This window comes from Salmo salar, chromosome ssa09 (assembly GCF_905237065.1).
Source record: "Salmo salar chromosome ssa09, Ssal_v3.1, whole genome shotgun sequence".
NCBI lineage: Eukaryota > Metazoa > Chordata > Actinopteri > Salmoniformes > Salmonidae > Salmo > Salmo salar.
The window spans coordinates 84,048,048-84,065,654 of record NC_059450.1 but is presented as its reverse complement, the minus strand read 5'-3'; the positions used below and the strand labels follow the sequence as shown (position 1 = coordinate 84,065,654).

Below are 17,607 nucleotides of genomic sequence, written 5' to 3'. Positions count from 1 at the left end.
AATGCAGTAATACATAACATTACAAAGCAATACATACAAATCCAAAGAAATTAAAAGAAAGAAATTCAGGAATATCAGAATGAGTTCGGAGTATAAATACAGTGCCTTCGGAAAGTGTTCAGACCCCTTGACTTTTTCCACATTTTGTTACGTTACAGCCTTATTCTAAAATGGATTAAAAAAAAATACCCTCATCAATCTACACACAATACCCCATAGTGACAAAATAACGTTTTATTTTATTTTCGCATATCTATAAAAAATTACAAATGGAAATATTACATTTACATAAGTATTCAGACCCAGTACTTTGTTGAAGCACCTTTGGCAGTGATTACAGCCTCGAGTCTTCTTGGGTACGCCACAGGCTTATCACACCTGTATTTGGCGAGTTTCTCCCATTCTTCTCTGCAGATCCTCTCAAACTCTGTCAGGTTGGATGAGGAGCGTCACTGCACCGCTATTTTCAAGTCTCTTCCGAGATGTTCAGTTTCAAGTCCAGGCTCTGGCTGGGCCACTCAAGGACATTCAGAGACTTGTCCCAAAGCCACTCCTGCATTTTGGCTGTGTGCTTAGGGTTTTTGTCCTGTTGGAAGGTGAACCTTCACCCCAGTCTGAGGATCTGAGCGCTCTCGAGCAGGTTTTCATCAAGGATCTAGTTCATCTTTGCCTCAATCCTGACTAGTCTCCTAGTCCCTGCCGCTGAAAACATCCCCACAGCATTATGCTGCCACCACCATGCTTCACCGTAGGGATGGTGCCAGGTTTCCTCCAGACCTGGCAGAGATGTTCCTCCGGTTGGCATTCAGGCCAATGAGTTCAATCTTGGTTTCATCAGACCAGAGAATCGTGTTTCTCATGGTCTGAGAGTCTTTAGGTCTGGTCACTCTACCATAAAGGCCTGATTGATGGAGTGCTGCAGAGATGGTTGTGCTTCTGGAAGGTTCTCCTATCTCCACAGAGTAACTCCAGAGCTCTGTCAGAGTGACCAATGGGTTCTTGGTCATCACCCTGACCAAGGCCCTTCTCTCCTGATTGCTCAGTTTGGCTGGGCGTCCAGCTCTAGGAAGATTCTTGATGGTTCCCAACTTCTTCCATTTAAGAATGATGGAGGCCACTGTGTTCTTGGGGATCTTCAATGCTGCAGAAATGTTTTGGTACCCTTCCCCAGATCTGTGCCTCGACACCATCCTGTCTCATAGCTCTACGGCAAATCCTTCGACCTTATGGGTTGGTTTTTGCTCTGACATGCACTGTCAACTGTGGGACCTTATATAGACAGGTGTGTGCCTTCCCAAATCATGTCCAATCAATTGAATTTACCACAGGCTGACTCCAATCAAGTTGAAGAAACATCTCAAGGATGATCAATGGAAACAGGATGCACCTGAGATGAATTTTGAGTCTCATAGTAAAGAGTCTGAATACTTGTGTAAATAAAGTTTCTGTTTTTTATTTTTAATACATTTGCAAAAATGTCTAAACCTGTTTTCGCTTTGTCATTATGGGCTATTGTGTGTAGATAGTTCAGGATTTTTTTTATTGTATCCATTTTAGAATAAGGCTGAAATGTAACAAAATGTGGAAATAGTCATGGAGTCTTCAACAAAGTACCGAATAAAGGGTCTGAATACTTACAGTACCAGTTAAAAGTTTGGACACACCTACTTATTATTTTCCTATTTTCTACATTGTAGAATAATAGTGAAGACATAAACTATGAAATATCACATTTGGAATCATGTAGTAACCAAAAAAACGTTAATCAAATCAAAATATATTTTTACATTTGAGATTCATAAAAGTAGCCACCCTTTCCCTTGATGACAAATTTGCACGCTCTTCATGAGGTAGTTACCTGGAATGCATTTCAATGAATCAAATCAAATGTATTTATATAGCCCTTCTTAGATCAGCTGATATCTCAAAGTGCTGTACAGAAACCCAGCCTAAAACCCCAAACAGCAAGCAATGCAGGTGCAACAGGTTAGTATGCAGCTTGAAGGTTTAAAGGCCATGATTATTTTCATCATTGTGTCAAGAGATATCTTCTTATGGGCAGGTGGGACGGTAGCGTCCCACCTGGCCAACATCCGGTGAAATTGCAGAGCGCCAAATAAAAAACACAGAAATAGTCAAATTAAACATTCATAAAAATACAAGTGTTATACATAGGCTTAAAGACTAACTTCTTGTTAATCCAGCCGCTGTGTCAGATTTCGAAAAGACTTTACAGCGAAAGCATACCATGTGATTATCTGAGGACAGCGCCCCGCTTACAAAAGCATACAAACATTTTACAACCAAGTAAAGGAATTACAAAAGTCAGAAATAGCGATAAAATTAATCACTTTGATGATCTTCATATGGTTGCAGTCACAAGAGGCCCTGTTACACAATACATGTTTGTTTTGTTCGATAAAGTCCCTCTTTATGTCCCAAAGTCTCTGTTTTGTTGGCGCGTTTTGTTCAGAAATCCACTGGCTCAAAGGCGGTCACGATATGCAGACGAATACATCCTAATCGTACCAGTAAAGTTCGTCAAAACATGTCAAATGATGTTCATAATTAATCCTCAGGTTGTCTATTATCTAAATAATCGATAATATTTCAACTGGACAATAGCGTCTTCAATAGAAAGGAAAAACAACAAACGGTGCGCAATCGGTCACTCGCGCAAACTAGCTCTGGTTCATTTTTCAGAATACAAGCCTGAAACAATGTCTAAAGACTGTTGACATCTAGTGGAAGCCATAGGAACTGCAATCTTGGTCCTAACCATTTAGATACTGTATAGGCATTCAATAGAAAAGTACCCACATCAAAAATATCCCACTTCCTGGATGGATTTTCCTCAGGTTTTTCGCCTGCCATATCAGTTCTGTTATACTCAGACATTATTTTAACAGTTTTGGAAACTGTAGTGTTTTCTATCCAATACTACTATGCATATCCTAGCTTCTGGGCCTGAGTAACAGGCAGTTTACATTGGGCACCTCATTCATCCAAAATTCAAAATACTGCCCCCTACCCAAGAGAGGATATAGTACTAAAACACTTGAGTGTCTCCCTTGATCCTAGGTCCTGGCAGAGTTGTGCAGACTCAGGACAACTGAGCTTTGGAGGAATACGCAGATTTAAAGAGGAGTCTGTAATTTGCTTTCTAATGATCATGATCTTTTCCTCAAAGAAGTTCATGAATTTATTACTGCTGAAGTGAAAGCCATCCTCTCTTGGGGAATGCTGCTTTTTAGTTAGCTTTGCGACAGTATCAAAAATACATTTTGGATTGTTCTTATTTTCCTCAATTAAGTTGGAAAAATAGGATGATCGAGCAGCAGTGAGGGCTCTTCGATACTGCACGGTACTGTCTTTCCAAGCTAGTCGGAAGACTTCCAGTTTAGTGTGGCGCCATTTCCATTCCAATTTTCTGGAAGCTTGCTTCAGAGCTCGGGTATTTTCTGTATACCAGGGAGCTAGTTTCTTATGACAAATGTTTTTAGGGGTGCGACTGCATCTAGGGTATTGCGCAAGGTTAAATTGAGTTCCTCAGTTAGGTGGTTAACTGATTTTTGTCCTCTGACTTCCGTGGGTAGGCAGAGTGAGTCTGGAAGGGCATCAAGGACTTTTCCATGTGAATATTAAAGTCACCAAAAATTAGAATATTATCTGCTATGACTACAAGGTCCGATAGGAATTCAGGGAACTCAGTGAGGAACGCTGTGTATGGGCCAGGAGGCCTGTAAACAGTAGCTATAAAAAGTGATTGAGTAGGCTGCATAGATTTCATGACTAGAAGCTCAAAAGACGAAAACGTCATTGTTGTTTTTTTTTTTGTAAATTGAAATTTGCTATCGTAAATGTTAGCAACACCTCCGCCTTAGCGGGATGCACGGGGGATATGGTCACTAGTGTAACCAGGAGGTGAGGCCTCATTTAACACAGTAAATTCATCAGGCTTAAGCCATGTTTCAGTCAGACCAATCACATAAAGATTATGATCAGTGATTAGTTCATTGACTATAACTGCCTTGGAAGTGAGGGATCTAACATTAAGTAGCCCTATTTTGAGATGTGAGGTATCACAATCTCTTTCAATAATGGCAGGAATGGAAGAGGTCTTTATTCTAATGAGATTGCTAAGGCGAACACCGCCATGTTTGGTTTTGCCCAACCTAGGTCGAGGCACAGACACGGTCCCAATGGTGATAGTTGAGCTGACTACACTGACTGTGCTAGTGGCAGACTCCACTAAGCTGGCAGGCTGGCTAACAGCCTGCTGCCTGGCCTGCACCCTATTTCATTGTGGAGCTAGGGGATTTAGAGCCCTGTCTATGTTTCGTAGATAAGATGAGAGCACCCCTCCAGCTAGGATGGAGTCCGTCACTCCTCAACAGGCCAGGCCTGGTCCTGTTTGTGGGTGAGTCCCAGAAAGAGGGCCAATTATCTACAAATTCTATCTTTTGGGAGGGGCAGAAAACAGTTTTCAACCAGCGATTGAGTTGTGAGACTCTGCTGTAGAGCTCATCACTCCCCCTAACTGGGAGGGGGCCAGAGACAATTACTCGATGCCGACGCATCTTTCTAGCTGATTTACACGCTGAAGCTATGTCCACGTTGGTGCCGACGTGGATAACAATATCCCTATACTCTCTACACTCGCCAGTTTTAGCTTTAGCCAGCACCATCTTCAGATTAGCCTTAATGTCGGTAGCCCTGCCCCCTGGTAAACAGTGTATGATCGCTGGATGATTCGTCTAATACTGCGGGTAATGGAGTCGCCAATGACTAGGGTTTTCAATTTGTCAGAGCTAATGGTGGGAGGCTTCGGCGTCTCAGACCTCGTAACAGGAGGAGTAGAGACCAGAGAAGGCTCGACCTGTGACTCCGACTCGCTGCTTAATGGGGAGAACCGGTTGAAAGTTTCTGTCGGCTGAATGAGCGACACCGGTTGAGCATTCCTACAGCATTTCCCTCCAGAAGCCATGAGGAAGTTGTCCTGCTGCGTGGACCGTGCGAGGGGATTTATACTACTATCTGTACTTACTGGTGGCAAAGACGCTGTTTCATCCTTTCCTACAGTGAAATTACCCTTGCCTAACGATTGCGTCTGAAGCTGGGCTTGCAGCACAGCTATCCTCGCCGTAAGGCGATCGTTCTCCTGTATTTTATGAGTACAGCGACTGCAATTCGAAGGCATCATGTTAATGTTACTACTTAGCTTCGGCTGGTGGAGGTCCTGATGAACCATGTCCAGATAAAGTGTCCGGAGTGAAAAAGTGATAGAAAAAAAGTTGAGTGAGGGGAAAAACTAAAAATATAAACGGTAATTAAAAACCGTAAAGTTGTCAGGTAGCAAAGTAAGGTTAGCAACAAAACGAACAGGTGTGCCTTGTTAAAAGTACATTTTTGGATTTTGTTTTCTTAATGCGTTTGATCCAATCAGTTGTGTTGTGACAAGGTAGGGGTGGTATACAGAAGATAGCCCTATTTGGTAAAAGACCAAGTCCATATTATGGCAAGAACAGCTCAAATAAGCAAAGAGAAAAGACAGTCCATCATTACTTAAAGATATGAAGGTCAGTCAGTCCGGAAAATATCAGGAACTTTGAACGTTTCTTCAAGTGCAGTCGCAAAAACCATGAAGCGTTATGATGAAACTGGCTCTCATGAGGACTGCCACAGGAAAGGAAGACCCAGAGTTACCTCTGCTGCAGAGGATAAGTTCGTTAGAGTTAACTGCACCTCATATTGCAGCCCAAATAAATGCTTCACAGAGTTCAAGTAACAGACACATCTCAACATCAACTGTTCAGAGGAGACTGTGTGAATCAGGCCTTCATGGTCGAATTGCTGCAAAGAAACCACTACTAAACGACACCAATAAGAAGAAGAGACTTGCTTGGGCCAAGAAACACGAGCAATGGACATTAGACCGGTAGAAATCTGTCCTTTGGTCTGATGAGTCCAAATTTGTGATTGTTGTGTCTTTGTGAGACGCAGAGTATGAATGGATTATCTCTGTATGTGTGGTTCCCACTGTGAAGCATGGAGGAGGAGGAGGTGTAATGGTGTGGGGGTGCTTTGCTGGTGACACTGTCAGTGATTTATTTAGAATTCAAGGCACACTTAACCAGAATGGCTACCACAGCATTATGCAGCGATATGCTATCCCATCTGGTTTGCGCTTAGTGGGATTATCATTTGTTTTTCAACAGGACAATGACCCAACACACCTCCAGGCTGTGTAAGGCCTATTTGACCAAAAAGGAGAGTGGTGGAGGGCTGCATCAGATGACCTGGTCTCCGCAATCACCCGACCTCAACCCAACTGAGATGGTTTGAGATGAGTTGGACCGCAGAGTGAAGGAAAAGCAGCCAACAAGTGCTCAGTGTATATGGAAGCTCCTTCAAGACTGTTGGAAAAGCATTCCAGGTGAAGCTGGTTGTGAGAATGCCAAGCGTGTGCAAAACTGTCAAGGCAAAGGGTGGCTACTTTAAAGAATCTAAAATATAAAGAAAAACCTTTCACTGGTACCGTATTTCAAATGTGATCAAATATTATCAATTTGCCAAAATGTCAAACTTTTTTTGCTCTGTCATTATGGGGTATTGTGTGTAGATTCATTTAATCCATTTTAGAATAAGGCTGTAACATAACAAAATGTGGAAAAAGTCAAGGGGTCTGAATACTTTCTGAATGCACTGTATATAATGGTGTGTATGGACAGTATATGATGAGCCTTGACTAGAATACAGTATATACATATGAAGTGGGTAAAACAGTATGTAAATATAATTAAAGTAACCGGTGTTCAATTACTATTTACATAGGGCAGCAGTCGCTAAGTTGTAGGGTAGAGTACCGGGTGTTAGCCGGCTAGTAACCGTGACTAAGTTCAGTGCAGGGTACTTGGCGGAGGCCGGCTAGTGGTGACTATTTAACAGTCTGACGGCCTAGAGATGGAAGCTGTTTTTTAGTCTTTCGGTTGCAGCTTTGATGCACCTGTTATGTCTCCGCCTTCTAGATGGAAGTGGGGTGAACAGGCTGTGGCTCGGGTGGCTGAAATCCTTGATGATTGTCATGGCCTTTCTGTGACACCAGATGCTGTAGATGTCTTGGAGGACAGGCAGTGTTCCCTCGATGCCACGTTGGACTGACTGCACCGCCCTCTGTAGAGCCCTGTGGTTGCGGACGGTGCAAATGCTGTACCAGGCGGTGGTACAGCCTGACAGGATGCTCTCAATGGTGCATCTGTAGAAGTTGGTGAGGGTCATAGGGGCCAAGCCAAATTACTTTAGCCTCTTGAGGTTGAAGAGATGCTGTTGCGCCTCCTTTACTACACTGTCTGTGTGGATGGACCATTTCAGTTTTATTTATTTGTTTAATTTTTTTATTTAGCAGATGTTCTTATCCAGAGCAACTTACAGTAGTGAGGTTGTCGCTTGATGTCCACCAGATGAAAATATTTAACGAATGCGGTACACAGAACACACCGCAGCCTAGTGCAGCACCCCCAACGTATTGTTGCGGACTGCTCCATTGACAATGCATGACTTTCGCCAGAACGAAAAGAGATGGTTGCATCTGGTGGATATGAGGCGTCAGTGATGTGCACGCTGAGGAACTTGAAGCATTTTACCCTCTCCACTGCAGCCCTGTGGATGGGGTGCGTGCTCTCTCTGCTGTCTCCTTAAGTCCACGATCAGCTCCATCCTTTTGTTGACGTTGAGGGAGTGGTTATTTTCCTGCACCATTCCGCCAGGGGCCTGACCACCACCTTGTAGGCTGTTTCGTCGTTGTTGGTAATCAGGCCTACCACTGTTGTGGTAGGTCACTGTGGTGTTGAAGGCTGAGCTGTAGTTGATGATGAACAGCATTCTCACATAGGTATTCCTGTTGTCCATATGGGATAGGGCAGTGTGCGATGGCGGTTGTTTCATCCGTGGGTCTGTTGGGGCGGTATGCAAATTGCAGTGGGTCTAGGGTGTACGTGTGATTTCAGAGTTTGGTTACCTTCGCTTTCTTGGGTACAGGAACAATGGTAGACATCTTGAAGCGAGTGAGGACAACAGACTGGGTTAGGGAGAGATTTAATATTTCCATAAACACTCCAGCCAGCTGGTCTGCACATGCTCTGAGGACGCGGCTTGGGATGCCGTCTGGGCCAGCAGCCCTGCGAGGGTTAACATGCTTACATTTCTTACTCAGGTCGGCCATGGAGAACGAGAGCTCGTGGTCTTTGTGCGGAGGTGGCCCACGTCGGCAGCTCTGTGTTTTCCTCAGTGGGTGAAGTTGTTTAGCTTGTCAGTGAATGCTGACAATCTATAGATGGTTTTTGGTTCTAATCGTCAGTGGGAACAACATCCTCTATGCACTGATTAACTCAGTCACAGAGTCAATGGCCGAATACCCATACTAGCGTACTAAACAGTATGCGAAAAATAAGGTTTTATAGTATGTGAAGTTTCAAAAATAGTACTCCTGAATATGTCATCTAATGCGAGATTGCGTTACTCCCACCATTCGTTAATTTTGGTGCAGCTGTTGTCATGCTGTTATCAGCTGTCAAACACGTCAGTCGGTGAAGACGAGTGAATTCTACTCGATCAAACGGCAAAATGTGTTTATGTATGTAGTACACTAGTATGAGTATTCGGACAAGGCCAGTGTATATGTCAATACTATTCTCAGAGGTAGCCCGGAACATTTCAGAGTCTGTGTGATTGTTTTGATCAATCTTGAAGCATAGATTCCGATTGGTCAGACCAATGTTGAACAGTCCTTACCACGGGTGTGTCCTGATTTACATTTCTGCTTATGGGGGAGGAACAAACTAGAGGCGTGATCTGATTTGCCGAAGGAAGGGCAGGTGAGGGTCTTGTAGCTGTCCCAGAAGGGGGAGTAGCAATGGTCAGGAGTGCTCGATGAGCGAGTACCACAGGAGATGTGTTGATAAAACTTCAGTAGAGTTTTCCTAAGATTTTCTTTAGTGAAGTCCCGAGCTACAATAAATGCGTCCTCAGGATATGCGGTTTCCAGTTTGCACGAAGTCCAGTGTAGTTCCTTGAAAGCCATTGCGATGTTGGCTTGAGTTGAACACGGCCATGACCGAAGAAAATTATCTCGGGAGGTAATGTGGTCAGCATTTGATGAGGTATTCCAGATCGGGAGAACAAAAGGACTTGAGTTCCTGTACGTTACCACAGTCACACCATGAGTAGTTAATCATGAAACATAGACCTTTACCTTTTCCCGGAGAGTTCCTTCTACCTGTCCCAAGCCATGGACGGAGAACCCTGCTGGCTGAATGGACGGTGACAGTATATCCGGAGAACCATGATCCCGTAAAACAGTATGTAACACAGCCCCTATGTCTTTCTGGAAGGAGATCCTGCCCTGAGCTCGTCTACTTTATTGTCCAGGGACTCAAAGTTTGCAAGTAGTATTCTTGGAAGCGGTGGATGGCATGCACACCTCCGGAGTCTAAGAGGCCACTCCTTGTTCCTCTTCCACGGGGACGGTGACATAGAGCAGCCCCCGGGATGAATGTAATTGCTCCGTGGAGTTCAAACAAAGGATCCAATTCAGGGAATTCTAATTTCTGGTCGAAATGCTGGTGAGTGACCACCGATCTAATACCCCATTTGAATAACTCTCCCAAACTTGCTATGATAGACGCTCAAAGCATCAACCTCTAACCAAACCAAATCTCCATCAGCCTACAGACACCAAAACAGACAAAATAGATATGAGCTTAACCTGAAGGATGGGAACAACCTATGTCTTCCACCTACCACCCCTATTAAACATACCACCACCCACTAGCATTGTACAGTGCCTTCAGAAAGTGTTCATACCCCTTGACTTACTCCAGATTTTGTTCTTGCAGCCTGAATTCAAAAAGTATTTCAGAAATACATTATCACACCCATTTTCACACGATACCCCATAATAACAGTGGAAACATGATTTTAGAAATGTTTGCAAATTTATTGTTCTGTATTTAATCGTAATTTTCATTACAGAAAATGTCATGGCTTTAGAAGCTTCTGATAGGCTAATTGACATAATTTGAGTCAATTGGAGGTCTACCTTTGGATGTATTTCAAGGCCTACCTTCAAACTCAGTGCCTCTTTGCTTGACACCATGGGAAAATCAAAAGAAATCAGCCAAGACCTCAGAAAAAAATGGTAGACCTCCACAAGTCTAGTTCATCCTTGGGAGAAATGATCAAACGCCTCAAGGTACCACATTCATCTGTACAAACAATAGTACGCAAGTATAAACACCATGGGACCACGCAGCCGTCATACCGCTCAGGAAGGAGACGCATTCTGTCTCCTAGAGATTAATGTACTTTGGTGCGAAAAGTGCAAATCAATCCCAGAACAACAGCAAAGGACCTTGTGAAGATGCTGGAGGAAACGGGTACAAAAGTATCTATGTCCACAGTAAAACGAGTCCTATATCGACATAACCTGAAAGGCCGCTCAGCAAGGAAGAAGCCACTGCTCCAAAACTGCCATAAAAAAGCCAGACTACTGCACATGGGGACAAAGATCGTACTTTTTGGAGAAATGTCCTCTGGTCTGCTGAAACAAAAATAGAACTGTTTGGCCATAATGACCATCGTTATGTTTGGAGGAAAAAGGGGGAGGCTTGCAAGCCGAAGAACACCATCCCAACAGTGAAGCACAGGGGTGGCAGCATCATGTTGTGGGGGTGCTTTGCTGCAGGAGGGACTGGTGCACTTCACAAAATAGATGGAATCATGAGGGAGGAAAATGATGTGGATATATTGAAGCAACATCTCAAGACATCAGTCAGGAGGTTAAAGCTTGGTCGCAAATGGGTCTTCCAAATGGACAATGACCCCAAGCATACTTCCAAAGTTGTGGAAAAATGGCTTAAGGACAGCAAAGTTAAGGTATTGGAGTGGCCATCACAAAGCCCTGACCTCAATCCTATAGAATATTTGTTGGCAGAACTGAAAAAGTGTGTGCGAGCAAGGAAGCCTAGGAGGAATGGGCCAAAATTCACCCAACTTATTGTGGGAAGCTTGTGGAAGGCTACCAGAAACATTTGACCCAAGTTAAACAATTTAAAGGCAATGCTAACAAATACTAATTGAATGTATGTAAACTTCTGACCCACTGGGAATGCGATGAAAGAAATAAAAGCTGAAATAAATAATTCTCTCTATTATTATTCTGACATTTCACATTCTTAAAATAAAGTGGTGATCCTAACTGACCTAAGACAGGGACATTTTTACAAGGATAAAATGTCAGGAATTGTGAACAACTGAGTTTAAATGTATTTGGCTAAGGTGTATGTAAACTTCCGACTTCAACTGTAGGTTAGTATTGTGGAGTAACTACAATGTTGTTGATCCAACTTCAGTTTTCTCCTATCACAGCTATTACACTCTGTAACTGTTTTAAAGTCACCATTGGCCTCATGGTGAAATCTCTGAGTGGTGTCCTTCCTCTCCAGCAACTGAGTTAGGAAGGACACCTGTCCCTTTGTAGTGACTGGGTGATACGCCATCGAAAGTGTAAAAAAGTGTATTGATACACCATAGAAAGAGTAATTAATAACTTCACCATGTTCAAAGGGATATTCAATGTCTGCTTTTTATTTTTACCCATCTACTAATAGGTGCCCTTCTTTGCGAGGCATTTGAAAACCTCCCTGGTCTTTGTAGTTGAATCTGTGTTTGAAATTCACTGCTCGACTGAGGGACCTTACAGATAATTGTATGTCTGGGGTACAGAGATGAGGTAGTCCATACAACTTATTATGGGACTTGTTAAGCAAATGTTTACTCCTAAACTTATTTAGGCTTGCCATAGCAAAGGGGTTGAATTCTTATTGACTCAAGACATTTCAGTTTTTCATTTTTCATTAATTAGTAAAAATGTCTAAACATAATTCCACTTTGACATAATGGGGTATTTTGTGTAGGCCAGTGACATAAAATCTCAGTTTAATCCATTTTAAATTCAGGCTGTAACTCAACAAAATGTGGAAAACATCAAGGGGTGTGAATACTTTCTGTAGGCTCTGTATGGACAGTACTAAATGTTTACATAGCTTCTTCCCCCCACCCATCTCCAGGTTTTGCTGACATCCCCAGTGGTCCAGCCTGTCCGTACATCGTGAGGAGGGGGCTCTTGGGTACTGATGCTATGCCCCTCCCTCAGAGAGACCCTGGCCAGAGGGGGGGGGGCAGGAGGACCCTGAGTAATCCCCAACAGGTGAAGAATTTATCCCCTTAGAACATAACATCTACACTAGTGATGCGCGGGCAGGTTGACTCATAACTCGCAGTCCCTGCGGTTATATCCGTGAGGCGGATGGGTTTAGGGTCGTTAAATATTGTGTGGCTGAAGGGCGGGTGGGTGGCAGGCGGGTTGAATAAAGGGAAGCAATACCTTAATAAAAATGGCAATTTGTAAAGGCTACACTGATGTTTTTCTTTCATTATGTTTAGGCTATCTGGTATTACACATACGCTTAAGCTTAGGGCTTAACTGCACCAGCGCCAAATAGCCTACACAGCCAATCGCCAAATAATGCTTTTGGGAACGTGCAGAAAAAGTTGATATCAATCCACGTAGGCAAAACGGACATTGTCGAAGTTTAATTCAATATGACAAAAGCTGCGAAAGGAGAGTTGAAGATAAAGAAAAGTAATTTTTGGAAAAGTGGTAAAAGAAAATGATGGTGGCGGTTATTTTATGTGTGATGATTGTGAGGCGCTATACAAATTTGACAGTCACAAGACTGGCCTTCAAATAGGCCGATGGCATGTCAATTGAACTGCAGGCAACTGCTTAGATGGGTTAAATGGAAACTGAAATTTGGACATATCCAGTGCAAGTTAGGCCTTGCTTCACATCTGAAGACTGGGGGGCATTTAGGACGTCTTCTAATGCATCATCACACACATGACCGCTGCATCATCACACACATGACCGCTGCATCATCACTCTGTTTACGTTCGCCACATATTTCACTTCTATCACAGAGTCTGTATAGTCATAATGTAAACTCATGTAGCTACTGAACGTGATAGTGGATACAAATTCTGTGTAGTCTTTAGAAAGGACTTCATGAGGAGATGACATTAACCAGTTCCACATAGGACTTGATTTAATCCTCATGGCCTCCTTGCGGGCGTAGGGCATCCACCATGGCTCTCCACCTTACGCTCTTCTTAATATGTGTTGTGTGTGTGTGTGTGTGTGTGTGTGTGTGTGTGTGTGTGTACAGATCCACTGGGAGACTGTTAGAGAGAGTCCATTTCACTGGACCTACTGCATACCACCTCCTGACCTGATGTACTGACCCGTGGTACTGGAACATAGAGATCAAACAAAACTCCTTTCATCTCTGTCTACTGAAACACCTAGACCTGAAGAGGGACAACAACTTTCACCTACTGACGTTTCAGAAGGGGCCTTTTATTGAGTTTAACCACAGCTCATTGGTTTCTCAGCACCTACCACAGTACTGTTCTTAACAAATCTGTTTAACCACGACTCATTGGTTTCTCAGCACCTACCACAGTACTGTTCTTAACAAATCTACTGATAAAGATTTCCTTGATATGCTGTAAATTAGAAATTGTCCCGGACGCCAAGGTTATGATTTATCTTATGGGTTAGGCCATGGTCAGTGGTAAGTTGTTAAAACTAAAAACATTAATTTTTGTTTGAGTTGCCTTATTTATAGACTGTTGAATGTGTCAGTGTGTGTGTTCATATCGGCTTTTATAAGCAGTTGGTGTACATTTTTAGGGAGTGTGTGTGTTGGTTTGTACAAAAATGTGTGTACAAGGCCGAGTACGTACTGCATGTGTAGGATGATGTGTGGGTCGTTATGTTTTCTCAATGTTAGCGTGTGCCTGTGTATGACTCAACCTAACCTGAGCGTGTTTCCTCTCCTTGTATGGCGATCCACTGGGAGCGCTCCCTCTCTTCCCCTCCCTCTCTTCCCCTCCCTCTCTTCCTCCCCTTTTCTTTCCTTCCACTTAGAAACGTTTTAAGGCTTGCACCCTCACACCGTGTTCTTAAATTTACACTAGTGCCAGACACTTATGAGTGCTATTTTCTTTTGTTGATACGCTTTATTTAAATTGTGCAGTTTGTCTTTTTTAATCTATTTATTATATTTTTTGGGGCAGATTTAATATATTAGAACTTTTCGATAGATATTTTTGCGCACGTTAAGTATTGTGCCTAAGATTTGTGCCTTAGGCTTTTAGATTTTCAGTTGGAACAAACTGCCCTGGTTTGAAACAATATTCAGTTAAGAGAATGTATAGCATCTTAAATGTAGTTCTGGTACTGCCACCCTCGATGTGCTTTGAGGAAGTGTGCACTTGTATATGTGAGTGTTTAGTGTGAACAAAACCTTCCTCCATTACAAATCCACTATACTCCAACCACCTTTCAGAGCTGAGGTTTATTACAGTGTTACTTAGATCAATCTGAGTTGTCATTTGTTTTTGTTGTGGTCTAAAAATCTCTCAAAACCACTCTCATATTTGTTTTTAACACAGCTAAACAAATTAACAGGCATTGGAGCTGATAGAAGTAGATTCATGCGTTATGAAATGATTTTAATTTCTCACATTTTGAACTTGATGTACACTGCATTTGGAAAGTATTCAGACCCCTTTAATTTTTCCACATTTTGTTCTGGAAGGTTCTCCCATCTCCACAGAGGAACTCTGTCAGGTTCTTGGTCACCTCCCTGACAAAGGCCCTTCTCCCCCGATTGCTCGGTTTGGCCGACCGGCTAGCTCCAGGAAGAGTCTTGGTGGTTCCAAACTTCTTCCATTTTAAGAATTCTGCAGACATTTTTTGGTACCCTTCCCCAGATCTGTGCCTCGACACAATCCTGTCTCGGAGCTCTACAGACAATTCCTTTGACCTCATGGCTTGGTTTTTGCTCTGACAATCACTGCCAACTTTGGGACCTTATATAGACAGGTGTATACCTTTCCAAATCATGTCCAATCAATTGAATTTACCACAGATGGACTCCAATCAAGTTGTAAAAACATCTCAAGGATGGTCAATGGAAACAGGATGCACCTGAGCTCAATTTCGAGTCTCATAGCAAAGTGTCTGAATACTTATGTAAAAGTTCTGTTTTTGATTTTTAAATTTGCTAAAATTTCTAAAAACTTGTTTTTGCTTTGTCATTATGGGGTATTGTGTGTAGATTGATGAGTAAAAAATGTATTTAATCAATTTTAGAATAAAGATGTAATGTAACAAAATGTGGAAAAAGTCAAGAGGGGTTTGAATACTTTCAGAATGCATAGTTAGCTACACGTGCTTTCTGTCACTACAGACATAATACATGTAGCCTCTTTCAACAGCCATGTCTTTAGATTCTAGAAGCCTGGCATGTGTTCTAGAACACACATAACTCTATGGGCTGTTACATTCCGAGTTAAGCACTGATGGTACTGTAATAGGTGCTGGTATTCATTTTGGGTGCCGGTACTGTTTATATTTTGGAGCTCCACAATACTTTTGAGCTGATATTTTAGAAGAGGAACACGGGCTCAAGTAGTAGAAAATTTGAGATGCCAGTACTCCGCTCCGATGAGCTCCTGCCCAAGTCAAACACTAAGTACCATTCATTAGCCTTCTGAACACACCCCTAGCTGAGTTATCTGTGGGATCTCTGGTTGTCTGGGCAGTGGGACTTGTCCAAGGACTCCAAACAGAACACACTGAATGTGAATTTATCACTGATGTTTTGTGTTGCTGTTGAAGATATATTAAAAAGGTTGATATAAATCTATCTTGTGACTTCTTTCTCTTTCCACCTCTAAGGTCTGTGTGTCAGTTGTTCTTTCCATCGTGTCTATGATAGCTCTATTTCTTTCCATCTCTCTCTTTGTTCTCTCTCTAGGTTGGAGTTGCATTCCAAATAGTACCCTCTAGTCTAGAGGTCACTAATGGGGTACCCAGTAAGGTAACTGGCAAGACATCAGTCCTGACATCAGAGTCCAACTGAAATCATTTGTTTCCATTCACCGCTTACTTGAAAGTAGCCTGGTCCCAGATCTTTGTGCTCTTGCCAATTCGCTTGCTCATTGTCAAGCCAGACATGTTTGGCATGACAATGAGTGGCATGATGGCACATACAGACTGGTATACAGGGTAACATGAAAGGACTGGAAAAGTGAATTCAATGTCTCAGCTACTCATCCTAGCGTAGTAGTTAGATATCCTGTTTCTGCTACACCACAGTCTACCTTCCAGTCACCTCGAGAGACTTGAGTTTGATGACTGGATAAATATGAGTGGATTACATTGTGACAACTTAACGTTGCTCAAGACACCTCTGTCTGTGTTCTCATTCAAACTCACTGTAGTTAGTTTTTTAAACCCATACATTCCTAAGCCCCTCTAAATGGACATCAGGAAACAAACAGGGGCTATGCTCTTACTCCAGCCCATAGCTTTCTCATGCTCACAGTAATGACTACGGTATAGGGCCAGGAGTTTTGGGGCACTGTGCCTCTACCGGTATTTCCAGCTTTGTTCACTAATGTTGCTGCAGGTAGGAAATCCTAGGAAATGTTCTGTAATTGACGCAAGCTGTGTCCAATCAATCATTTGGTTTTGCGTGGGGATTCCCTAAGCGAAATATCAAATCAGCTTTTATTGGTCTCGTACACAGATTTGCAGATGTCGCAGTGAAATGCTTGTTTCTAGCGCCAACCGTGTAATAATACCTAACAATAAAAAAAGTTAAATCAGTACGAGCAATGTCAGAGTCCGGAATATACACTGCTCAAAAAAATAAAGGGAACACTTAAACAACACAATGTAACTCCAAGTCAATCACACTTCTGTGAAATCAAACTGTCGACTTAGGAAGCAACACCGATTGACAATACATTTCACATGCTGTTGTGCAAATGGAATAGACAACAGGTGGAAATTATAGGCAATTAGCAAGACACCCCCAATAAAGGAGTGGTTCTGCAGGTGGGGACCACAGACCACTTCTCAGTTCCTATGCTTCCTGGCTGATGTTTTGGTCACTTTTGAATGCTGGCGGTGCTTTCACTCTAGTGGTAGCATGAGACGGAGTCTACAACCCACACAAGTGGCTCAGGTAGTGCAGCTCATCCAGGATGGCACATCAATGCGAGCTGTGGCAAGAAGGTTTGCTGTGTCTGTCAGCGTAGTGTCCAGAGCATGGAGGCGCTACCAGGAGACAGGCCAGTACATCAGGAGATGTGGAGGAGGCCGTAGGAGGGCAACAACCCAGCAGCAGGACCGCTACCTCCGCCTTTGTGCAAGGAGGAGCAGGAGAAGCACTGCCAGAGCCCTGCAAAATGACCTCCAGCAGGCCACAAATGTGCATGTGTCTGCTCAAACGGTCAGAAACAGACTCCATGAGGGTGGTATGAGAGCCCGACGTCCACAGGTGGGGGTTGTGCTTACAGCCCAACACCGTGCAGGACGTTTGGCATTTGCCAGAGAACACCAAGATTGGCAAATTCGCCACTGGCGCCCTGTGCTCTTCACAGATGAAAGCAGGTTCACACTGAGCACGTGAC

General features: G+C 43.1%; 1 protein-coding gene across 3 annotated transcripts in view; it reads left to right on the top strand.

Moving 5' to 3' along the window:
- The window catches only part of LOC106612098 (trichohyalin), a 39,912-nt gene extending 25,445 nt beyond the window's left edge, over nt 1–14,467 (top strand). For all 3 annotated transcript variants that reach the window (XM_014212951.2, XM_014212950.2, XM_045724126.1), the window contains 2 exons: nt 12,126–12,265; nt 13,284–14,467. In XM_014212951.2, the coding sequence (XP_014068426.2) occupies nt 12,126–12,265; nt 13,284–13,358 (215 nt within the window). In that variant the 3' untranslated portion in view covers nt 13,359–14,467. The remainder of the gene's footprint in view (nt 1–12,125; nt 12,266–13,283) is intronic.
- The last annotated feature ends 3,140 nt before the right edge of the window (nt 14,468–17,607 follow it).